Source organism: Triticum aestivum, chromosome 7A (genome assembly GCF_018294505.1).
Source record: "Triticum aestivum cultivar Chinese Spring chromosome 7A, IWGSC CS RefSeq v2.1, whole genome shotgun sequence".
NCBI lineage: Eukaryota > Viridiplantae > Streptophyta > Magnoliopsida > Poales > Poaceae > Triticum > Triticum aestivum.
In genome coordinates, this window is record NC_057812.1 from 600,500,109 (window position 1) to 600,522,789 (window position 22,681).

The 22,681-nt window shown below is 46.8% G+C and overlaps 4 protein-coding genes across 6 annotated transcripts; 1 reads left to right on the top strand and 3 right to left on the bottom strand.

Moving 5' to 3' along the window:
- The first annotated feature begins 6,140 nt into the window (after positions 1 to 6,140).
- Positions 6,141 to 9,149, top strand: LOC123148542 (WAT1-related protein At3g45870). 2 transcript variants are annotated; one of them, XM_044567977.1, is made up of 8 exons: positions 6,141 to 6,689; positions 6,803 to 6,865; positions 6,960 to 7,076; positions 7,243 to 7,528; positions 7,607 to 7,762; positions 7,855 to 8,006; positions 8,277 to 8,712; positions 8,831 to 9,149. In XM_044567977.1, exons 1-7 carry the CDS (start codon positions 6,433 to 6,435, stop codon positions 8,443 to 8,445), a joined length of 1,200 nt encoding a protein of 399 aa, XP_044423912.1. In that variant the 5' UTR covers positions 6,141 to 6,432; the 3' UTR covers positions 8,446 to 8,712; positions 8,831 to 9,149. The 2 variants fall into 2 exon arrangements, with proteins under 2 accessions (XP_044423912.1, XP_044423911.1); XM_044567976.1 differs by having other exon boundaries at positions 8,834 to 9,149.
- A 678-nt stretch (positions 9,150 to 9,827) lies between these two features.
- On the bottom strand, positions 9,828 to 11,300 carry LOC100682502 (protein METHYLENE BLUE SENSITIVITY 2). The gene is made up of 2 exons (XM_044567978.1): positions 10,808 to 11,300; positions 9,828 to 10,130 (listed from the first exon to the last, which is right to left on the bottom strand). The coding sequence occupies exons 1-2, from the start codon at positions 11,149 to 11,151 to the stop codon at positions 10,115 to 10,117; spliced, it is 360 nt and encodes a 119-aa protein (XP_044423913.1). The 5' UTR covers positions 11,152 to 11,300; the 3' UTR covers positions 9,828 to 10,114.
- Positions 11,301 to 14,684: 3,384 nt separating this feature from the next.
- LOC123148543 (peptidyl-prolyl cis-trans isomerase CYP19-4) lies at positions 14,685 to 17,339 on the bottom strand. Of its 2 annotated transcripts, none has more exons than XM_044567981.1 (7): positions 17,053 to 17,339; positions 16,748 to 16,820; positions 16,380 to 16,427; positions 16,266 to 16,289; positions 15,256 to 15,438; positions 15,073 to 15,148; positions 14,685 to 14,976 (listed from the first exon to the last, which is right to left on the bottom strand). In XM_044567981.1, exons 1-7 carry the CDS (start codon positions 17,149 to 17,151, stop codon positions 14,838 to 14,840), a joined length of 642 nt encoding a protein of 213 aa, XP_044423916.1. In that variant the 5' UTR covers positions 17,152 to 17,339; the 3' UTR covers positions 14,685 to 14,837. The 2 variants fall into 2 exon arrangements, with proteins under 2 accessions (XP_044423916.1, XP_044423915.1); XM_044567980.1 differs by having other exon boundaries at positions 17,038 to 17,244.
- Positions 17,340 to 19,949: 2,610 nt separating this feature from the next.
- On the bottom strand, positions 19,950 to 22,537 carry LOC123148544 (protein RER1A). The gene is made up of 3 exons (XM_044567982.1): positions 22,073 to 22,537; positions 20,728 to 20,908; positions 19,950 to 20,268 (listed from the first exon to the last, which is right to left on the bottom strand). Exons 1-3 carry the CDS (start codon positions 22,423 to 22,425, stop codon positions 20,221 to 20,223), a joined length of 582 nt encoding a protein of 193 aa, XP_044423917.1. The 5' UTR covers positions 22,426 to 22,537; the 3' UTR covers positions 19,950 to 20,220.
- Positions 22,538 to 22,681: the final 144 nt, after the last annotated feature.

Consider the following 22,681-nt stretch of genomic DNA (forward strand, 5'->3'; position numbering starts at 1 on the left):
GCCCCAGCCCACTTTGGGCTGGATCCCTTTCCACTTTAGCCCATGGGGCCCTCCGGGATAGGTGGCCCCACCCGGTGGACCCTCGGGACCCTTCCGATGGTCCCGGTACAATACCGGTGACCCCAAAACTTGTCCCGATGGCCGAAATAGCACTTCATATATATAATTCTTTACCTCCGGACCATTTCAAAACTCCTCGTGACGTCCTGGATCTCATCCGGGACTCCGAACAACTTTCGGGTTACTGCATATACATATCCCTACAACCCTAGCGTCACCGAACCTTAAGTGTGCAGACCCTACGGGTTCGGGAGACATGTAGACATGACCGAGATTGCTCTCCGGTCAATAACCAACAGCGGGATCTGGATACCCATGTTGGCTCCCACATGCTCCTCGATGATCTCATCGGATGAACCACGATGTCGAGGATTCAAGCAACCCCGTATACAATTCCCTTCGTCAATCGGTATGTTACTTGCCTGAGATTCGATCGTCGGTATCCCAATACCTCGTTCAATCTCGTTACCGGCAAGTCACTTTACTCGTACCATAATGCATGATCCCGTGACCAGACACTTGGTCACTTTGAGCTCATTATGATGATGCATTACCGAGTGGGCCCAGTGATACCTCTCCGTCATACGGAGTAACAAATCACAGTCTTGATCCGTGTCAACCCAACAGACACTTTCGGAGATACCCGCAGTATACCTTTATAGTCACCCAGTTACGTTGTGACGTTTGGTACACCCAAAGCACTCCTACGATATCCGGAAGTTACACGATCTCATGGTCTAAGGAAAAGATACTTGACATTAGAAAACTCTAGCAAACAAACTATACGATCTTGTGCTATGTTTAGGATTGGGTCTTGTCCATCACATCATTCTCCTAATGATGTGATCTCATTATCAATGACATCCAATGTCCATAGTCAGGAAATCATGACTATCTGTTGATCAACGAGCTAGTCAACTAGAGGCTTACTAGGGACATGTTGGTGTCTAAGTATTCACACATGTATTACGATTTCTGGATAACACAATTATAGCATGAATAAAAGACAATTATCATGAACAAGGAAATATAATAATAATTCTTTTTATTATTGCCTCTAGGGCATATTTCCAATAAAAAGAATGCACTACCTTGATCTTTTCGTGTTTTTGGAAATGTCTATCGCATAATTGTATGTTACATCTTCTTCTCTTTAATTTACCAACTGTGAATTTTCTATGACATGGCTAACCAGATTTTTACTTTAGGGAAAACAAGCTGGTGTAGGAATCATCTTGTTTGGTGTTTGGTTGCGGTTGGAAGCTTCTCACGTGTGTTACCATCAGACATAATTATTCCTACTTTTCTCATTCCTGATGTGTAGGTTGGCATGTTGTATTGTAGCGGACTTGGATAGTATCACATCATTATTATTTTCATTGTTTATTTTTTATAAGTACCTTAAAGTTATTTGTCGATTATCATCGGACCTTCAACGGTTTTTTTGAACACAATACAAATGCAAGCGCTCATATATACTCGCATGCACTCACTCCTATGAACACACACACACACAGACCCTATTCCTATGAGCACCTCCGAGAGACTGAGCCGGCATGTGATCTTGAAATTTTACGAAGTCACAATAGGCGCCTCGTAGTCGACGGGAATGTCTCCTCCCACTAAACCAGAAATCCTGAAATAAATTCAGGATAAATGCGAGCACCTGGATTTGAACTCCTGTGGGATGGGGATACCACTATTCCTCTAATCATGCAACCATAGGTTGGTTCACGATCTTCAACAGTTGAGAGATCAACCTGCATGGAAGTTTTCATAACAAAGGAGTTGTCATTATTTGCAAATGCTTTATTTTCATTATATGTAAATGCTTTATTTGTGGATATGAACTATAGTTTTGAGGTGAATAAACATTGTCGGATGCCAATGTTGCTTGATGTGCTTGAGGATATGGTATATCATCGACGCCATTCATTTTGAACCATTAGAATATTTGTGCTCCCGTGGCAACACATGAGCAATTACCTCCTGTTGTCGGACGCGTAAAGAATGGGTTACATGCATCAATGCCCCTCTGCAGTACTTTCCAATTTATTTTATGCTAAATAATGTCAAATAAATGCAGTTAATTGTAAAATGCTTGGGTGTTGATGGATCCTTTATGTATCTCTATCCCAGTGGGTCCACAGGTGATACTTGCCATGTTCTTTATCCTAATTGGATGCAAGTAGCATGTGTCTTATTTTCAATTTCTTCCCTGCCTTGATGTTGATTATCACTTTCTATATGTAGTACAACAACTTCTGTCGAGAAGATTTTTTTTGCTGCGTTGGCATGTGTGTGATGCGGGTGGCGGCCGAGCGGGGAGCGGGGTGGCGGCGTGCGGCGCGGGGCGGAGGCGGGCAGAGTGGGGCGGCGGCGTGTCGTGCGGGGCAGAGGCGGACGGAGCGGTGAGACGGCGGGCAATTATGTTGAGATATAGAGACTCGATGTACTTTCAGTGCATTATTGTCTTGTGGCTGTGGCCAAATTTAAATGGACATCTTCCAGCAATTTGCCATATTATTTTATGCTAAATAATGTCAAATAAATGCAGTGGGGCAGCGGGCGGCGTGTTGTGCAGGGTGGAGGCGGAAGGAGCGGGGCGGCGGCGTGCGGTGTGGGCGAGGGCGAACGGTGGCGTGCAGTGCGGGCGGAGGCGGGCGGAGTGGGGCGGCGGCGTGTCGTGCGGGGCGGAGGCGGACGGAGCGGGGCGGCGGCGTGCGGTGTGGGCAAGGGCAGACGGCGGCGTGCGGTGCGGGCGGGGCCGGGCGAAGGCCGGACCGGAGGCGGACGGGGTCGGGGCGGGGCGGAGGCGGACGCGATGGGCGGCACGGCGGTAGGCGGCGGCCTAGGCGGGGTGGAATCGGTGGTGGATGGCTGGATATACGGCGGGCCAGCGTCGGGGAGCTGCGGCAGGGTGGCGGCCGTGACGGGAGCTGTGGTGGGGTGGCGGCGAGCAGGAGGAAGAAGTGGGGAGGGGGAAAGGAAATGAAGAGCGGTTGGGCGTTGGCGCGCAGTCGCGGTTTTTACATCTCCTGCCTTCGGAGATGTAAATTTGCACCTCGAGGTGTTGAATTTTACATCACCTGGAGGCGGAGATGTAATTCTTTTTTGCATATAGACCATATGTTGGAGAGCTGTTTTTTGCCTCAAAAGATCCAAAAGTTGGTTATTTTTACATATGAACCGTTTATTGGAGATGCTCTAACCTCATCCGCCGGTGCTACCATTGCTTCTCCTTATGAAACCAGTGGTCTGGCGGCTATTGCCATGAGGCCTTGGAGCCGGACTTGTGCTCCTCCTCTTGGAGGTCATCGCCGGTGTCCTGAAGCCGATAGTAGGACATGTCTGGCATGCGCTAGGGCAGTGGCATCACAGAGGACAAGATCAATATTGTTTGAGATCGGTCTTGATGGTGTTGTATGATGTAGTCGACCACAACTGTGGGGATGGGCGTGCCGAACGCGCGAATGGAAACGGCGAGTCCACGCCGAGCCCTCCTTTGGCGAGCGAACGACGACGGCGAGTGTAGGTGAATTCTAGAAAGGAGGTCTTTTTTCAGAGTTGGAGTGCCACTTTCCCTCTCCCTTACATTGAATTGGGTTGCATCATGCTTTTGGGTTGATCCTTCTGTGTGTTTCCACAGGCTCCACCTCCTGTTGTCGGAAGCGCAAGGAATGGGTTACATGCATCAATGCCCCTCTGCAATATTTCCTTTTACATCGGACTATTTCTTTACTACTCTTTACTAACTGCTAGGATGGGTTCATGTAATCTTTACTACTCTTAGCAATATTACGAATAGGAGTTTGTGGTCAGCAATGGTGGTGGGGACACCCGTTCTCATTTGAAAGGTGGATATTTTAATCATACAGAAGCAAGGAGCATATCAGAGTTATTTGTCGCTATTATGTTACAATGTTCAAAAGTATCTTTGCAGAAAAATATTCCTTGGGATTTAGTTCCATTTGCAAAGAAATGCCTTTATTTCTTGTATAGGGTTGCAGAGATATATCGTTTAAAAGAATAGTTTGGGTGCTATCAAATCAATGGTAAACACTTCTTTTTAGAGAAAAGACCATTGCCCAACTTTACAAATAAAGCCATAGAAGGTTCACAACATTGTCACACCCATACAATCAAATGCCACGGCAGCACAACAACAAGCACAACCCAACAGACCAAGTTCAAATTTAGGCACACAGGCCACAACCGGGTACCAAAACTAGAAGGTAGCTAAAGACAACCTGACGATTGCTTAAGGTTGCGCCCTTGGAGATAGAGAGATCGCCATAGCCCTGGCGCGTGAGATAAGCATATCTGTGGTGTCCACATCACAGGTCTTAATAAAGGCTTTAAGTGATTTAAAAATAATGTCAACTGATTTCAAAGGGAACACATGTTCAATGGTAAACTTATTTTGGGTCATCCAAAGAGCCCAAATGACTGCAACAAAGTCAGGCCAGAAAACACGCCACAACTGCCCAAACAAAGAACTGACAAGAAGTAATAACTGAGCGAAACTAGACGGAGACCGCCGAGTACAGCTCCACGACAGGACCGCAAAATCATAAGAAGATAAAATATGGTTAGAATCTTCTGGCTGAGAACAAAGAGAGTATGTTGCCGCAACCCGAACATTACGCTTCCGAATTTGATCCCAAGACGCAGCAGCATGGAGCTTTCCACAAATAGCTTGCCAAAGGAAGATATAGATTTCAAGCAGAACACAAGCCCTCCAAACACCCTTGAACTTCAGAGTAATAGAACCCGAAATGAGCTTGCGGTAAAGCGACTTCACCAATAAAACACCCCGAGGAGGAATGAGGCTAGACCACCGAATCTGAAGTCTCCGAGAGCGAGGGGAAGGTGGAAGCAAGCTGATGCCACTGTTCCAAATCTGCATGAGAAAGGGAGCGACGAAAGGCCAAATGGCAACCAAAGTAGGCAAGATGATAAATAGTTATCTCAGAATTGCCACATAAGGAAAAAAAAAGAGGGAAGGAAGAACATAAAGGGGTGGCCCCATGCCACCAAACAAGCAAAAACCAAGTAGATTCCCCATCATTAACAATAAATTTACGGTATGTTGTAGAGTTAAAATGATTATTATTTATTTGTTTACTAAGTAGCAACGTACCTACTGTGATAGTAGCGGCTGGGTGTGGATATGGTGTTGTAAAAAAGTTCGACAATACCAGTTGATGTGTATAAGAATTGCAAGTACATGACAGGTGTTGAACCACTAAAATATTTATATATGCAACCAGTAAAAAATGTATCCATTGCCCGTGGCAATGCACGGGCATTCTATTAGTAAGTTTAAATTTCAGCACGGATATCCTATGGTTCCATGTTGTCCGTGGAAGAAAATACAAGGCGAAAAGAGGCAGTGATTACGTTTCGCCCACAAGGGGAACACGTTTGCCTATCAGAACCACGAGACTTCTTTTGAGAGAAGCTCCAATTTTTGTAAGAAGTTTGTAATAAAGCTTGGCTCAAATTGAACAATGTTTTTACCACAACATATATTTGAGACAATGTAAATTTTATTTAGCTTATAAACTATGAGATTTTATCTAGTTGTGAAATTATGAAATATTTGTATTTTGTTTGAATTATACTGACTTGAGCGCAATTTTATTGATATGTTGCAAAAAAAAACTTTAAAATGCCCGCAAACCGGCCGTGAGGATGAAAATGAATCCGAGCGTTGGACGCACTGCTGACCCAAATACAAAAGGAGGCAGACATACCAATCCAAACAAACAAAACACGCGTCCGTTTGGCTTAGCACGTTGAAGTTTCTCCTCATGCCTACGATGTGGAACCGGAACGACAGCTCACTTTGCTGGTGTACGCCTGAGATGGAAGCAAAGTGACGGCTCGCCACTGTCAGTACGACAGCTCCGGTGAGGTCTCCCTCCGAATAGTGCATGGTGGTTGCGTACGTACTTGCGCGCGTTGACGGAACGGTGATGGCACGTGCCCGAAAGCCACCGCAAAACGGGAGACATCCCGCCGGCGAAACCACAGCGACGGCAACCAGCCAGCCAGCACAAGAAATCCAGCGGATTTCCTTCAGTCGTTCCCCGAGCAAACGGGGCAGCTCACGCCAACCGGCACAGTGTCTACATTCCTTACTCCGTATGGTTGCGTGGAGCCAGAAGCCACCGCAGCCTTTCCCCAATAAGTCCGCCACACGACGGCCGGCAGAGCCGCAGAGGCAGACACCACAATCAGGGGCCGGTGACATCGCCGTCCATCGCAGAAAAGTCCAGGTGAGATAGAGAGAGAGATCTTTCTCCGAGCTCAGCCAGCTAGGCTCCCGCGGTAGCAGTAGCGCCTAGCGGCCGGCGTGGAGAGAGGATGGGGACGGAGCCGACGATGCTGCAGCGGTGGTCGTCGTCGATGTGGGGGATGAGCGGGCGCGACCGGCTGCGGCTGTGGGAGGACAAGGCGTGGCGGGCGCACGCGGGCATGGCCTTCACGCAGCTCGCCTACGGCGGCTACCACGTCCTCACCAAGTCCGTGCTCAACGTCGGCATGAACCAGATCGTCTTCTGCGTCTACCGCGACCTCGTCGCGCTCGCCCTCCTCGCCCCCGCCGCCTACTTCCGAGAGAGGTACGTCGCACTATCATCCCCATGCCCATGGCTGCTCTGATCTAGAGTTCTAGACCAATTGACATCGAATTTGACTAGACGCTATTCGGGTGCGGATTCTGAATTTCCCGCAGGAGGGTGCGGCGCCCCGTCACCCCGCAGCTGCTCGGCTCCTTCGCGCTGCTTGGATTCACCGGGTAATTCCCCCACTCCTCCTCCTCCTCCTCATGCTGCTGCTGCTACTGCTGATGCCCGATGGAGCAATAAGAGTCACATTCTGACGGCGTGCAGGATCTTCGGGAACCAGCTCCTCTTCCTGCTCGGCCTCGGCTTCACCAACGCCTCCTACGCCGCCGCGTTCCAGCCCGCCATACCCGTCTTCACCTTCCTCCTCGCCGCAATCGTCGGGTGAGCAACCAATCAATCAACGGATGCACATACACGTTTCAGAGTTCTGACATCGCCTTGGATGCAAAATGCCAAACTGAACCGTAACAAACCCCGAAATGTCCCATTGCCCTGGATACACTTCTGGATTCTGATCAAATGCTGAACCAAAATGTTCTTATTCCAGTGTCGAAGTGATCAACGTCTTCACCAGAGACGGCCTCTTCAAGGTGGTCGGCACGGCCGTGTGCGTCTTCGGCGCCGTCCTCATGGTCTTCTACCGAGGCCCCTCCCTGATCGGCCTTGGAGGCGCCAATGCGCTGGACGGCGCCGACGCGTCGTGGAGCGGCAGTTCCTATCCTGCTCAGTGGCTGACGCCAGCCACGCTCCAGTTCAGTTTTGGAACCTGGAACCTTGGTGTCCTGTGCCTCTTAGGCAACTGCTTCCTCATGGGGGCTTATCTTGTCATACAGGTAATGCAGATTGGGTTGTTTGCTCTTAATGAGAACTATATCTGAATTTGTGTCCTTTTCTGCCGTGACTGATTCCAGGCCCCGGTGTTAGTAAAATATCCCGCGAGCTTATCCTTGACAGCCTATTCTTATTCATTTGCCACCATCTTCATGGTGTTGACTGGGGTATTTGCAACCAACGGGCTCCATGAGTGGGCGCTGACAGGGACCGAAATCATAGCCGTTCTATATGCTGTGAGTATCTGAATAATATCCATGGCTGCTGCCTGTGGATGACCATGCTAAGATGTGCTTGTTCTAACCACATTTCTTGCTTGCGCCAACAGGGAGTTGTTGCATCTTGTCTCAACTACGCAATCATGACTTGGGCGAACAAAATTCTTGGACCATCTCTGGTCGCCCTCTACAATCCGCTCCAACCAGCATGCTCTACCATCCTCTCAACTCTTTTTCTTGGTACCCCAATCTATCTAGGAAGGTATGGACCAACCAACACTCTACCCTATCTGCTATTTTAACACTGTGACATCATGAGTTGTTAGTTTCCGGTCATTCGAATTGGTCATTTCGCATTGTGTTTATCAGTTGAGCTTGGTACTCTTTCAATACCACCGTAATGGTGATGGTGCTTGGAGCTGATGTTGTTTTCCATGGATGCCGTTACTGAAATTTGATGTTTCTTTATTAGTTTGCCTGCTATAGAATTCCCACGAATTTATGCAGAACTAAATGCCCACCTTACCTGCAGCCTCATTGGAGGAGTCTTCATCATTGCTGGTCTATACCTGGTTACTTGGGCCCGTTACAATGAGGCGCAGAGAATACTGATGTCTGGTTATCTGAATCCTCTTCTGGTGGAGGTGGAGGATGCGCCAGCTCCCAAGAGACAGGAAAATTCCAGCTCAATTGATCCCTAAGACTCGGAGGAGAGATGACTCTGTTATTTTTCCAGAACAGCAGCAGCAGAATTACGTTGTATATTAGTATCAGAAAGCTTGTATTTACCTTCTCTACCATTGGATTAAGTTACATCTCATACCCAAATACCCTCAACATAAGCTGGAATGGAAATGGGTCGCAATTATCGTTCTCCTAGCAGCCGCAGAAGATGCTAACGATGTGCGATGATAGTTCAGTTTCAACAGTTGTCTTCATGGGTCAAGGAACAGCTTCAGTGATCAAAGGTAATTACTTCATCGAACCCAACTTGTTAATAGTTCATTAGTTATCATCGTAATTGCTTAATTGGCATATGGCTGCCATGATTGCTGGTGTTAACTTGCATTTTATCTTCTGCTTCAGCAGCCTCTATTACTGTCTGGGATCTGACTCTGCAATACAGTACAAACAAACTGTTCTTCGTTGATTTTCGTAATGCCATACTTGCGAAGCAATTATGTCTGGAGCTCAGTGCATAAGTGGGAAAAATCAAAGTAGGAGTTCCAAATTCTTTGGCACATCAGGCCGCTCGAGTGTTCTTACTTTGCTTCTGTTGTATCTGCCTTCCACTGTTGTGTAAATTGTTGGCACGGTTACAAAACAATCTTGTGTTGCCCAACTGCTTATGTTTTACCCCCTTTGCTTGTATATAGAGAAATTTTATTGTGTTTGTTCTTCCATATATTTGTGAACGGTGGTAGTACTTGGACATGTTATTTTTCCTACAGTTTGGTAGTACTTGGCCATGTTATTTTACCTACAGTTTCTAGCGACAGGCTGCGGCACCACCGGCAAGGGCTCGCCATAACCTCACAAGAAATGGGGTGCGTGAGGGAGGAAGCGGCGGCGTGGTGAGGGAGAAGAAAACGCAGCCATTGGATGCCAAAGGCAGCTGAAACGTAAAATGTTTTCAGCCACCTAATGCATATGCAATTGCACTACAAACATGGCCCTTAAGCAGCACTGGTTACGCCAAAGGGAATTCCGGCGTACTGATTCCAGTTAAACGGACATACTATACAAAACATAAGTGAGCTATGATGCAGTTACAGTGAGGTTAACACTGAATATTAAGCTCATTTTAAAAAGCCAAAACCAAACTTAGAGAAGAAAAGTCACACCAATGAATGGACCTTCGACCTCCAGGTAACAATTTACTAGTTTCATGGCTGACAATAATTTCAGCATCAATTCCATGCAATCAAAATGAACTGCGGGAATGTTAATAAAGTACTTCTCACCATTGCTTGAAGCATCAAAGATTCCATGCCATCAAAGTCACTAGGCGTGCTTCAAGCATATCATAATATCACATCATTGCAATGCCTCTTCAGTGGGGCAATGCAATAACAAAAGTGCATCGACAAAACCAGACTATTCATTGTTATAAAGGGCAGCGTTCAGTTGAGGTGATTATCCCCCAACATCAGTTGCCACACTCTAAGACGGTACCAAGCAAATTGACAGCAACCAGTTATTTAGGCTCAAGTTTAGTACATCTCAGATGTTCTGGAGCGCATAATATATCCGATTACAAGACAACCAAATATCTTAAAACGATCAACCGATCAAACGAGACAGTAGTCATAACAATCCATTGCGACGGCAAACAGAGACTTAGAAGAGGCGCTTGAAGCTGTGGAGGCCTCATTTCTGTTCATCGCTGCAATGGCAAATTCATTCATCATCAAACTGGGGGCAGCAAGGCTGCCAGTGATACCACCAGGAATATTGAGAATACTCCCAGGAGACCAATTCTGACCGATCGATCCATGATGCTTAATGAACATGGCATAAGTAACCGAATGGCAGGAAGAAAAAGGAGAGTTGAGCATTCTAAAGCATGGAGTTGTGTATGGAAACGATGTTGCTCCCTTGCTAAAAAGGGACAGCTTCATCAATAGCCGAGAATCGACGAGGTAAAATACTTCTTACGGCGGGATAAGAAACTCAAGCGCAAATCCCCGATTCATGCACTTTAGCCGCCAATTGGAGGAACTGGATCGACAGCAGATCTTTCAGATCTCTCGAGCGCCACTAGACATTAACATCAGCAAACAATTTGCCAGCATCTTAGAGTAGCGACAGGTAATTAAACATGGCAATGAGGCCACACGGCCTCATGTGTACAGGTAAAAAAAAATCACGCGTCTAGCACACGACACACCACACGCATCAGCAGCAGCAACAGCATCAATATTTTAGAGCAGCAGCAGCATCAGCGGCAGCATATAGTAAACTTAAGACAGCAGATGCAGGCGACGACCATAGTAGATCGGAGCGGACGACCGACCATAGAGGGGTTTGGATGCAAGGTAGGGTATGGGGGGTTTAGATTACCCCGTCTTCTTGAGGCTGCCGCGGACGCCGGGCTTGGGCTTGGAGGTGGAGGCGACGGCGGCCGCCGCCGCGGGAGCCGCGGCGGTGGAGCCGTGCAGGTTGTTGATCTTCTCGGGGTCGAAGGGGAGCTTGGGGTGGCGCGCCTCGTGGTGGATCTGCATCGACTTGACGTCGGGGGCCGTCACCTTGCAGAGCGGGCACTCCATCTTGGCGTGGCCGCCCTTCTCCTGCCCGAGCCGGTCCTTCTGCCCGGCCTTGCCCCCGCCGCGGTTGGTCGTCGCCGCGTCGATCTTAGCCGCGATCTCCTTGGCCGTGTGCTTCTTCGGCTTCGCCTTGCCCGTCATCTCCGACGACGAGGGTGGTTCCCTCCCGACGGCCCGCTGGAGCTCTCGCTTTCCGCCGCCGCCGCCGCCGCCGGCTCTCCTAACCCTACTTGCTGCGCTTGTCTTCTTTGCGTTTGACGGGACGGGGTTTGGGGGCGGCTCGGGGGCGGATGGGGGGACGCCAATTATTAGGCCCCCTGGGCGCGCGGCTCTGCCCGCTCCACCGTCCGATCTGGAGCCAGCGGCCCTGATGCTGATTGTAGGATTCCTCCTTTTTTTTAATATGATATACTAGATGAAAGAAAAATATATTGGTTGAGTGGAAGATGCGGCTTCTAGGGTTGCTCGCCGTGTCTTTGCATAACTCCTTTTCTTTTCCTATTTCTTAAAACCACGGACTCTGTTTACTTTTTTTACGTATATTCATAGTACCAATCGTATGAGAAGAAGATGCGGACCGTAGATTATTATCGTATAAGAAAAACAAATAGGATTGTAAGAGAATATTTCTTTCTCTTTTTTTAACAAAGACTAGGTAATTGCCCGTGCGTTGCAACGGCAGATAGTCGTAGACAGGCAAATGCAACATAAAACCATCAGTTCTAGGCCATGTGTTCAGTTAGTTGCACATTATTCTTCAATTATCCTATGTTGTGTAGGGGTTGTAGCACAACCATCATCCTCCATCCTTGGCATCGGCCCTTGGTGGTGAGAACTACTTGATATGTGTTACCTTGACAAATGGTAGCGGTGCTAGGACAAAGTCATGCGGAGTTCACTGGATGATCCCCGCCAATGACTTTGATACAAAGATATGAATACCAAGGATGCCTAGGTCGAGCAAGGACGACACGCAAGCAGCAACACCACCGATTCAAAAGGAAGCTGTGACACAACCATGCTCCACCGCCTCCGCATCTTAATCATCCATGTCCAAGATCCGTCACCGACGCTTGCATGGCCACCAGTATATATAGCGTGTTACTTCCCTCTCTATATATATAGTTGCAATGCCACAGTCAATGGTGGTAAACATTATGCTAGGGCGACATAAATAGATGTTCCAAAGGACAAAAATAATGTTGGACACAAACATATAACCAGAGAGTAATGTAGATTTGGGGACCTACACATCAAAAGTAACATCCTCATTAACCCAAATTCAAATTACATGTTTATAAGCTATCAGGGAAAGAACAAGTTCTCTCCGGCACCCTGCACCTGGGTCCAACATGGGCAGAAATCAAGAGGTGAGATTTCGTGGAGACCTTTTTCGCCGGGCATTCCAGTTCTCAGACAAGCTGCGCAAACCAGCTTCCTAGGGCCAACATGACCAAACATGGATCAAAAGCATGATTGAACGGTACCATATGACTTCTAAACTGATGAAAGAAAATATATTCAGAAAAAGCTTCTCTGTACATTCATTGTTTGAAGTAGAAAAAATGACTTGCTAAAATGCAACGTTGGTTGCTTTTGGCTATTACATGAATAAAACAACGAATGGTTGATGTACCAGAAATATATGAATCCAAAATCATATCTGAGTACGGAAAACTACGCTGGATTCATTTAGCATTACTGGATTCGTAAAATGTAGAACACGAAATCACCAAAAGCAAGCGTAGACCATACAGTAGTATTTTAGCTCTCTGTCAATTCATAAACATCTTGAAGGCCTTCCGTTTTACCATGTCACCTAAATCCAAATGACTGAAATATCAATCAAGGGAATACATTCTACATAAGCCTGATGAGTACAGGTAAAGTAAACAATTTGTATGCCTTCAACGAAATAAAATAAAATCACTACTCTTATTTTCTTACATACATGATGGCAGGTAAACAATGGAAATGTGCAAGCAATAAAAATACTAAAAAAATAATAGAGTAAGGACAACTTGACTATGGGCAAATGATTTTGCTTTCTCTGAATTTATGAAGATAACAGGTGGCCATGAGCTCAGCAACTCTGCTTTTACTGAATGTATTTCTGAATGACATACATGCTGTTGGAGACAAGGGCCACAATTCTGGCATTCTGCTCGCTGTGTGCCAGTCTTGTTCATCATACTCCCGTCAAATCTATTTGCTGCCCAAATTTTTGGGTCTGATGCACTGATTAATGTCACAGCACATACATAGTCTAGACATCTTTGTCTGGAGGACCAGCGCGGCCCTCATCTCCCAATGAACACAAACACACAATCTTCTATGGGGGAACGAGATTTGGGAGGACTACCTGGGGCTTAATCACCCTGTGACTGGAGGTGAGGAGACGGCGACATTAGAGTGGACGCTTCTGGCTTCCACACAAGCTGGTGAAAGATCTGCTGGTGGAGGGGCTCACCGTGGTGGAGAAGTCAGGGAGCGGCAGCGGCTAGCTGAGGCCAGGAAGACCGCCGAGGTGGTAGTCCGCAAGGGGAACTGACCATGGGGTCGCCTTCTCCTATGTGAACAATTCTGTGCGGACCCTCGGGTGACCGGAATCGGCCATAGACGTCGTGCCAGAGGAGAACGACAATGCGACGGAGTTGAATAAGGGGCAGCCTCGACGTTGAGGTGGGCGGCCGCACCAACGAAGCAGAGGAGGCAAAGCCGCTCGTGTAGGCGAGGAAGGCCGAGCCATGGAGGCCGAGTCGGCGTCGTCGATGCCGTCGCGCTGCTTGGGTTGGCCGTAGTGCAGCGTGCTGGAGCAGAACAGCATGGAGGCGGTGGATTTTATAAAGATGTGGCAGGGTTCGGTGGTGCTGTGGCGGTGCCTATCGACGGCAGAGGCGGCCGGTGTTGCCAGGCGAGGGAGTGATGGGATGAAGAGATCTCGATCTGGATGGAGTGAGGAGGAAAATCCGAGTGGGTAGATTGAAGAAGGAAGACGTCCCACGAGGGATTTTGGGAAGGGAAGACGACGGTTTCAGCGGCGGGTGATTTACTGCGTCTTGACTACGGTAGCGAGGCCATGAAGGAGGCGAACGAAGCATAGGGCAGGAAAAGGAACCTCTAATTAAGGCTGATTTTGAGGAAAATCGGTTCAAAGGAAGGTGGGCCAAAAAATCGAGATGGTAGGGGGACGACGTAACGGAGGTTGGACGAAGAGATTGACGTAAGAGGGGAGAGGGAACCTTACGGTTCTTTTAGATAGTAGAGAATATTTCTTTTTCTGCCAGGGAAAAAGAATACTACTGTGGTCTATGGTGGTGGAGGTTTGTTGGAGATTCTCCTCTACCGGGCAGTGGTGGAGCTTCATCGACACAAAGGTCATAGGGTAGTGCTTCCAACAGTTTTCAGACCTTTTAAAGCGTAAAGCCAGAAATGTTTCTTTAAAGATTTTCAAGTATAAAACTACTGTGAGATTGGTCCTCATAAAAAAACAATCACCAGGCGGGAGGTATCGGCCGCTACACTTGCAGTACTAAGCGAGAATATTTGTTTGCTGACGATCGATAATCGTTCAAATCAAAAGGCGCATATCAGCACTTTCTCCAAGGCAAATAACCCAGCAAAACATCCAAGAAAAAAATAATAAGAGCACTTCAAAGTTGCCAACCATATCATGAGTAAGCAAGTTATTATACTTTTTTATAGTAAGAGAAAAAACTTTGCCGTCTAAATTCACACGGAAGTACACGAAAACAGTCCCGACAATAACGGTTCTACAATGAAAACTAGTCACCGTAGCTTTCCACCAGAGACCATTTCAGGTCTCATCACAGCGGCACTTCTCCGCTGTCGGCGATGACAACCTTGCTCTTTGGCGTCCCGTTCTGCTTGCCCTCGGCCTCAACCTTGTAGACCACGTCCATTCCAGACAACACCTTGCCGAACACGACGTGCTTGCCATCCAACCTAGAATACAGAGTGTATATCATCAACAATAGAGTTCCAGCAGAACAGAAAGATTCAGCGCAAAATGCTGCAATCACAAAGAATCATGAAAATTACCAGCTCGTGGTTACAGTGGTGATGAAGAACTGGGATCCATTGGTATCTCTCCCAGCATTGGCCATGGAAAGGTAGCCTGCACCGACAACCAGTCAATGAAAAAGGAGGACATCTTAACCCGGCCTATCTTTCTACCGTAGCACTTGCAGTTGGAACTGGATTTCAAAAAACACGGATCATTACCTGGTCCAGTGTGCTTGAGCTTGAAGTTCTCATCGGCGAACTTTGTGCCGTAGATTGATTCACCGCCCCTTCCATCGCCAAGAGTGAAGTCACCTCCTTGGATCATGAAGCTGGGGATAATTCTGTGGAACGAACTCCCCTTGTAGTGGAGAGGCTTGCCGCTGTTGCCCATGCCTTTCTCTCCTGTATGACAATTAAGTGGGGCATGGTCAGCAACCACTAGCAGATATCATAGAGAGAAGCTACAATACAGACTGTAGTACTAGTAAAGCAGATATTCTGAATACAATGATATATGCAGTAAATAATGATAGGCCTTCGTAATACTCTATGGTGGAATATGAAGTGTAACGACAGTTATCCACCTTTTTGTTCATGAAGCAAAATATACTTTGACATATTAGACTAGGCACTAGACAACTACGAACTCAACCAGTTACTTCATTTCTTCTCTTTTTTTCATATAGACATTCATATTTAGCACTTGTATGGTAGAGCAAGGGATGAACAATCAAAATTATGCACACAGGGCTACTCCTTGAGCTTACAACATAGAACACTTCAATTATGCTCGAGGGAGCTTGGAATTTAAACAGATCATCCCCAAAACTTTGCAGGCAAACAGGCTGTCACCATTCTCTCTACGTTCTTGTGTCTAGAATGGTAAACTTGGATTTGAAATAATGAGGAAACAATACAGGTAGCTTCCTTCTCTTCAAGGAAAAAGGTAAGCACAGCTTTGCCATGTTACAAGCATAGCATGCATCAAATTAGTTATATAATTTCACTGTGCAGTTATGTTTTGACTTTCTGAGGAAGCCAATCATATTTGATAGGCTAAATTACTTGAAGATGTGAGCCAAAGTAACAAAGCAACTGTGATTAAATAGAGCAATTTTTTATTCCAATGGCCAGCCTTGCCATCAGACTAATCATCCAAAAACTTAAACAAGTAGACAGCATAACGCTTGTAACATACAAAAAACAGCATAAGTGGTAGGGAAGCATACCTGTGCAGAGTGCTCTGAAGTTCTCTGTAGGACAAAAGATATCAAGCCATTAGCATTTCTGTCATCCAATAGATGAGTACATGGTTTTTAACTCGAACAGCAGGGAGATGATACCTGCGGTTTTAGGAACAGCCTTGCCGAAAAGTCCCATGACAACCCGACCTATGACAATTCAGAATCAATTTAAATGCCAACGGATCAATCAAACTATTAAGAAGCACACCAGTGAATATTTTTCTCACTAAACATAAAACATGATTAGGTGCAGTGCAGGCATCTAAACATGAAAATTCAGCCTCTAAACGATCCTAAGCAAAAGTAATCACTCGACGCGTAACTACAAACCGGGCTTTCTAGGCTAGGGCCAGGAATCAGGCATGCGATATCGGTTGTATCAGTAGCAGTCTACTGTCCGCCCCATACTGAGATGATACATCGCGCTGATCTGAAAATAAATCTGTTGCCACGGGTTCAGCACAGACCTGCGGGCTTGCCGTCGATCTCAATGTCGAAGTAGACCTTGTGCGTCACCTCCGACAGGTTCGACTTCTTACCCTGGAAACCACAAAGAAAATTGTAAGCACGCATCCATACACAGACACCAGATCAAACCCTAACAGACCAGCAACCCCAAACACATCTAATCCGCCCCGATCCGCGGCAAACAGATATCAGCGAGCAATCGTAGCAGAGGAACGATCAGATTGGCGCACGGAGGAGCGAGAGGGGGGAGCGGCGGAAAGTAAAGAGGAGGGGTTCGCGGGAGACGGACGAGGTGGATGAGCACCTGGGCGAGCACCAGGGTGGCGGCGACGAGCGCCAGCCACAGGCACAGGTGCGCCGGGGCCCTCGCCGCCGCGCTCCTCCTCCACGCCCTCATCGCCATCTCGGATCGTATCGCCGCGGACGAGAGAGAGAGAGAGGGCAGATCTGTTTAGTCGTTCCACTACGCAGCCTCCGAGAGGGAGAGTCCACGGGCGAGATAAACAGAGCCGGTCGTTTGGTTGACAGGTGGGGTCGAGCTGTCAGACTACGGCCTCACATCACAGGCTGCTCGCCCCCGACCGCACTCATGACTGCTCTTTTGCTTTGCAACAGCAACTCCTAGCACCAAATTCCACTCCTCCTCACATACGGAACGCCAAATTCCACTCACTTTATATTCTATCAATTTCTTATAACTACAAAATATGATTAAAAAATCACCAAACTTCTGAAATTTCTGTAATTTTAGTGGGTACCAAAATATAAACCTCTTTTTCCCTGTCATGCAAAAAAAACTCGTTCTCTCTCTTCTAATACTATTTCACCCTTCACAAAGAAGCACACAAGTATTTGACTCATTTTCTATCTTGTAATGACTACTCCCACCGTTCAAAAATAAGTGTCATGGTTTTGAACTAAGACCATGACACTTACTCCCTCCGTCTCATGATGTAAGAGCGTTTTTTACACTAGTGTAGTGTCAAAAATGCTCTTATATTATGAGATAGAGGGAGTACTTTGAAACGCATGGGGGTGAACAAGAATTATGTGATTCATGGAAGTAATTACATTTAGATCTTGTGATTAATTAACAACTAGGGTTTGTTACAACTCTATCATGTTGGTCGTCTAGTAAGTAGGTGTATCATGCGTTTGTTGTGATCACTACTCCTTTCGTTCTAAAGTAAGTGTAGTGGTTTTAGTTTCTTGAACTAAAATCATGACGTTTATTTTGGAATGGAGAAAGTATTTTATAATACATATATGGTTCTATATTATTATTGTTAGTTTGAGAAAGACATAAAATCATATATTAAGTATCACCGGTCCTTATAAAAAGACACCCTTACAAAATCTTGGGGGAGACAATGTCTTATTCGTCTCGCATCCATCGGCGGCGTGTCGTGAGCATAGCTTGATGTTGCCTCTGGGCCTCCGCATCGACGATCCTAACTTTTTGAAATCCATGAGCATGTAGAAGCAGCGGTCGGGAAGTCGTTGATGCAGACTAGGAAACGCTAACGGTTGCAATTTGCAAAGCAAATCGACACCTCGGAGAAAAGGATGTCGATAAGGGGTTGTACAATCTCTGAGTACCACGGAAGCTGGCCAAATCCAGATAGATCCACCGGATACCTAAACCGTCTGGAACTCAAAAGACCTGCCAAATATATAGCTCCACACACGCTCCACCAGCGAAAAAGCACACCAATGAAACGGGGAATAGGGCCCTCCTCCAACGAAAAAACATGCCTTCCACCCACATAGAGAATATCATTCCTACCCTAGGGCAATGTTGTCGCTTCACTGCCCTAAACCACATACAAAGATTCTCTAAAGAAGATCTGAAACAAAACACCCATGCCGTTGTACGATAGGTCTGGATCTGATGTTGAACTCGCCGCCGTTCAGAACTATGCACCGAAGCCCTCTTCTATGATGATTCGACCAGATTGGGTCACTGATGAAGGCCTCCACGCTAGATTCCTCCGACCGACGTCGGCTTCACCAACGCCGATGTCGTGCACCGCCTGACAAAGGCTGACACTCGAGCACACATCTCGTTGACGTTTTACAACAACCCTCCAACGTCTCAGAGAAGGTCCTCGATCTAGGCCTCCCCGCCCCCGTCGGTGTCGCACGGGCTTTGCTCGGCGAGGAGACGGATAGACATGTCAGCTAGGGTTACTTCTCCGCCTGTGTCATAAGAAAAAAGCGCTCCGAGAAACAAGGAACTGGATTTTCTTCTGGTTTACTAACCAATCGGTAGCTCCATTGTTTTCCTTTTATTCACGATCTTATGTTCTTGTTTGTTACGTGAGCCAATAAGCTATATAGAGTGGTTAATCTACGATTTTCAGATATACTACAACACATACTGCGTTTTCCCAGCGAGATGTCATCATTAGTCAAGCGTAACAAATGTGAATAGTAGCAGAGAAACGCCATGAAAATGATGAAGGAGTACCAACGATTGTTGCACCAGCCAACCTCTGAAATGGAGAAGTGGTAAAAATTGTTGCACAAGGCACATCGGTTTTGATATATGCATTGCACACGATCTAGTAGGACAAATCAGCTTGGATTGTCAACTGACACGTGAGGAAGCAAAAGAGAGTAGGGCTCGGAAGAATTCTCAAAAACACATGAATAGGAAAAATAAAGTAGGATTAGAGTGTCTTGTCCTCTTGAATCCTATGAAATAATAAAACTACATGAATTCAGATGAACGTTTGACAGCACAGGAAAAAGCAAAGGAAATTCCACCAAGTGGTTTGAGTGGATGCAAATTTTTCTCCAAGATACGAGTGCAAAAGAATCCCAAGTAAAAGCCCCTTGGATTTCAATCCAGCGAATCAAATAACGACAAACATAGGGAAAACTCCAAGGATCCAAATCCTCCACAAATTCTGCTAAATGCCTTTGAATCAAAGTAGCCGTGCCAAATTTCATCAATAAAATCACTTCGCACCAGGAGCGCGACCAACATTGCCCAGTTTTCCAACGATCGATGGTGTTGTCAGGTATTGGGCCTCAAGAAAAAAGAGAAGTCACCCGGTATTGGAGCTGATGGACCAAATCTGAACTTTGCATATATTTGAACAGCAAAAATATGAACATATAAGAAAAGTCGCCGAAATCAAGTGTTGCAGAAGCAAATTGCAGAGATCCTCCAGGAAATGGAGTACTAGGTGTAGGTGGTAGCAACAAGAGTTGCACGAGTCCCGATGGTTTTGATTTGCATTGCACACTCTCACAGTACTACAACAGAAGACGTGACAAATGATCAGCGTAAAGAAGCTACTACTGATCTACTACGCAGAACAAGGTATCACCAACCAATGAAAGAGTTACTAGTTTGTACATTCACTGTCAGTAGGTTGTACTAATAAAACCACCATGCCAGCACGATCATCTGATTATCCGTCGCCTCGCAGAAGAGCGACACAGGGATTTGACACATCATGCCTCAATCTTTGGATCCACTGGTTGATGGGCCTTTCTTTCCTCCGTACTTCTGCATTGCAAATCGCAAGCGAAAGATTAGTAAGCCGAAATATGGTAAATTCGCTAACTTTTGAAGTGCAGATCCTAGGGAGAATATGCTGCTATGATGTTAAAAAGCTTGCTAATCCATGGTGGACGTAGACCGATATAATGCATCATATGACCAGGCAAGAACAACATGCTAGCTCCTGAGCTCCTAAACAGATATATTTTACTCTAGATCAAAGTAAATGGAAAGTTCAATCAGGAAGCATTCACAGGGTTCTATTCTGATTGCCCCAAGGCGTACAAGTGAGACTGATAAGTGGTAACTGTGCATCAATGATCAATGAGCATTAAACCTGTAATGACTGAATGGGCATGAAACAATTTTGCACCAATGTTTCAGAGATCTTGCAGAAAGCACAATCTACTTAAGTTTAAAACCGCTGAAAAACTAATTCTCTTCCAACCAGCAGCAGACTCGTACCTGCTTCCCCATGCTGAATGGGACATACTTGTATTTGACCATATGTAAAATCTGCCGCTTCATTGTCAGGACAAAGAGCACAATCCAGTAGCAGAGTAGGATTGGCCAGAAGACAGGAACATCGAATACCGAGAAGAATGTCATCACAAAAGCAACACAGAAGGCTTTTGTGATGGCATACCTGAAAATAGCAGCAGTAGGTTAGTGTGGTTTTTGTACATTTGCACAGCACACAACATAACAGATAAACAAAGGCCAAGAACCCATAGGCACCAGAAAACAAAAATCTTTTTTAGACTAGTGCTTATTCCATGCCATCTGATCTACAGTAGTAAAATTCACTACACAATAGTTATTTCATAGAAAAATGTTACTCTAGCAGTACAATTCACTACAGAATAGTTATTTCATAGAAAAATGTTACTCCTCATGTGCACCAATAGCAGCCAATGCATCTTTTCACTGAGCTTGCTGGGGAAAAGCAATGATGCTACAGAAGCAGTTCTTAAACTTAATCTGTACTACGTTTGCAAAGTAACTGGAAAGAGATTGTCTGTACAATCCCATCCGAGCTTCTGACCCATACAACAGCCGACTAAATGCCACTGAAAGAACATCACAGTGGCTTGAAAAGCAATGCGGCAGACGGAGTTAACATATGCTATTTGCAAATTGGAAAGAGATTGATTGTAGAATCCCATCTGAACTTCTGAACCATGCATACAACACTAAGGCTACCACCGAAAGAACAACACAATGACTTGACAAGGAGTTTTTTTTTTGTTTTTTTTTACAAAATGGAAGGTTAACAGCTCTTCATAGGGAAGTAACAGCAGTTAGCAAGATGGAACTTGAACAAAAGTGCAAGAGATGGCCTAGAAAATGCAACATATCCTTTCCAGAATATGCAACCTTGAGTCGCTGCACTACAAAGGTTCAATTGCACATAAATGCAAGAGTTCACCTAGAGACTATGCAGTCCTAAGCCATTGCACTACAAAATTTTGTCAGCAAGTGGCTCCGACTATGAAAAGAAACCCCTCAAGCAGGTCAACAAAATGAGTGCATCGCATTTCTAAGAGAACGTAGGAGCTGGCAGGGCACATGAATTAGCAAGGCTGTATACATGTTCCAGCTATCCACCCATTTACAAATGGGTTGTTGGTGAGCCCACTTGCTGGCAGGCGAATCTTGCGAAACTGCCGGAAAAAAAAAGCGTGCTGCTCGATCAAATCTGGGTCTCGAGAAGGATATTGCATCTGATCTCGAATTCAGCACCAATTTCACGCAATAAAATCAAAGGGGGCCGGAGACGAGAAGGGGGCAGCAGAAGAGACGGATATACCAGAACTTGAACTCGGGGAGGCGGCGGATGAATGGCTTGAACTCGTCGTTGCCGCGGGTGGGGAGCGCGGGGCCGGCCTGGTCGAGCGCCTCGAGCTCCGGGTCGACCATGGGGGAGAGGAAGCCGATGAGGAGGTTGAGGAGGTAGATGCCGAGGCCGTAGGAGACGACGTAGAAGCCCTGCACGTAGTAGACCCGCAGCGCGTAGACGGCGGCGGCCAGCAGCGTGCCCGCCCACCGCCCCGCCGTGTGCGGCGCCGCCCGGTCCAGGTAGTGCTGGAACGCCCGCGCCGCCTCCGCGCGGTACCGCTCCGCCGCCGAGGACGCGCCCCCGCCGCCGCCGACGGGCTCCATGGTCGTCGCTCGCCGCCTGGGTTGGGGATTTCTGGGTGGGGGGAGGGGGGAGCGACCCGGTCGGTGGGGTGGGCTGGGCTGATGGCTAGGTTCCGTGCGTGCGTGGGTGTGGGAGGAGGACCGGTCAAGCGGTGCGCGAGCGGAGCCTTCTTCACATGCTGTAAAGCGAAACGCGGGTTCGGCTCGGGCACACCCACACGCATCCGCCCACCGCTGCCTTCCCACGGGGGAATAATCTCCGTGGAATTTCCGGGAA

What these genes read in the sequence shown, in the direction of transcription:
- LOC123148542 (XM_044567977.1), top strand. Translation starts at nt 6,433, where the DNA reads ATGGGGACGGAGCCGACGATGCTGCAGCGGTGGTCGTCGTCGATGTGG. An exon ending in GGGCTTATCTTGTCATACAG is followed by an intron (nt 7,529 to 7,606) that starts GTAATGCAGATT and finishes GACTGATTCCAG; the next exon opens with GCCCCGGTGTTAGTAAAATA. An exon ending in ACCCCAATCTATCTAGGAAG is followed by an intron (nt 8,007 to 8,276) that starts GTATGGACCAAC and finishes CCTTACCTGCAG; the next exon opens with CCTCATTGGAGGAGTCTTCA.
- LOC100682502 (XM_044567978.1), bottom strand. Translation starts at nt 11,151, where the DNA reads ATGACGGGCAAGGCGAAGCCGAAGAAGCACACGGCCAAGGAGATCGCG.
- LOC123148543 (XM_044567980.1), bottom strand. Translation starts at nt 17,151, where the DNA reads ATGGCGATGAGGGCGTGGAGGAGGAGCGCGGCGGCGAGGGCCCCGGCG. An exon ending in CCCAGGTGCTCATCCACCTC is followed by an intron (nt 16,821 to 17,037) that starts GTCCGTCTCCCG and finishes TGTGGTTTCCAG; the next exon opens with GGTAAGAAGTCGAACCTGTC. An exon ending in GCTCAAGCACACTGGACCAG is followed by an intron (nt 15,149 to 15,255) that starts GTAATGATCCGT and finishes TTGTCGGTGCAG; the next exon opens with GCTACCTTTCCATGGCCAAT.
- LOC123148544 (XM_044567982.1), bottom strand. Translation starts at nt 22,425, where the DNA reads ATGGAGCCCGTCGGCGGCGGCGGGGGCGCGTCCTCGGCGGCGGAGCGG. An exon ending in CTCCCCGAGTTCAAGTTCTG is followed by an intron (nt 20,909 to 22,072) that starts GTATATCCGTCT and finishes TGCTATTTTCAG; the next exon opens with GTATGCCATCACAAAAGCCT. An exon ending in CATTCAGCATGGGGAAGCAG is followed by an intron (nt 20,269 to 20,727) that starts GTACGAGTCTGC and finishes TTTGCAATGCAG; the next exon opens with AAGTACGGAGGAAAGAAAGG.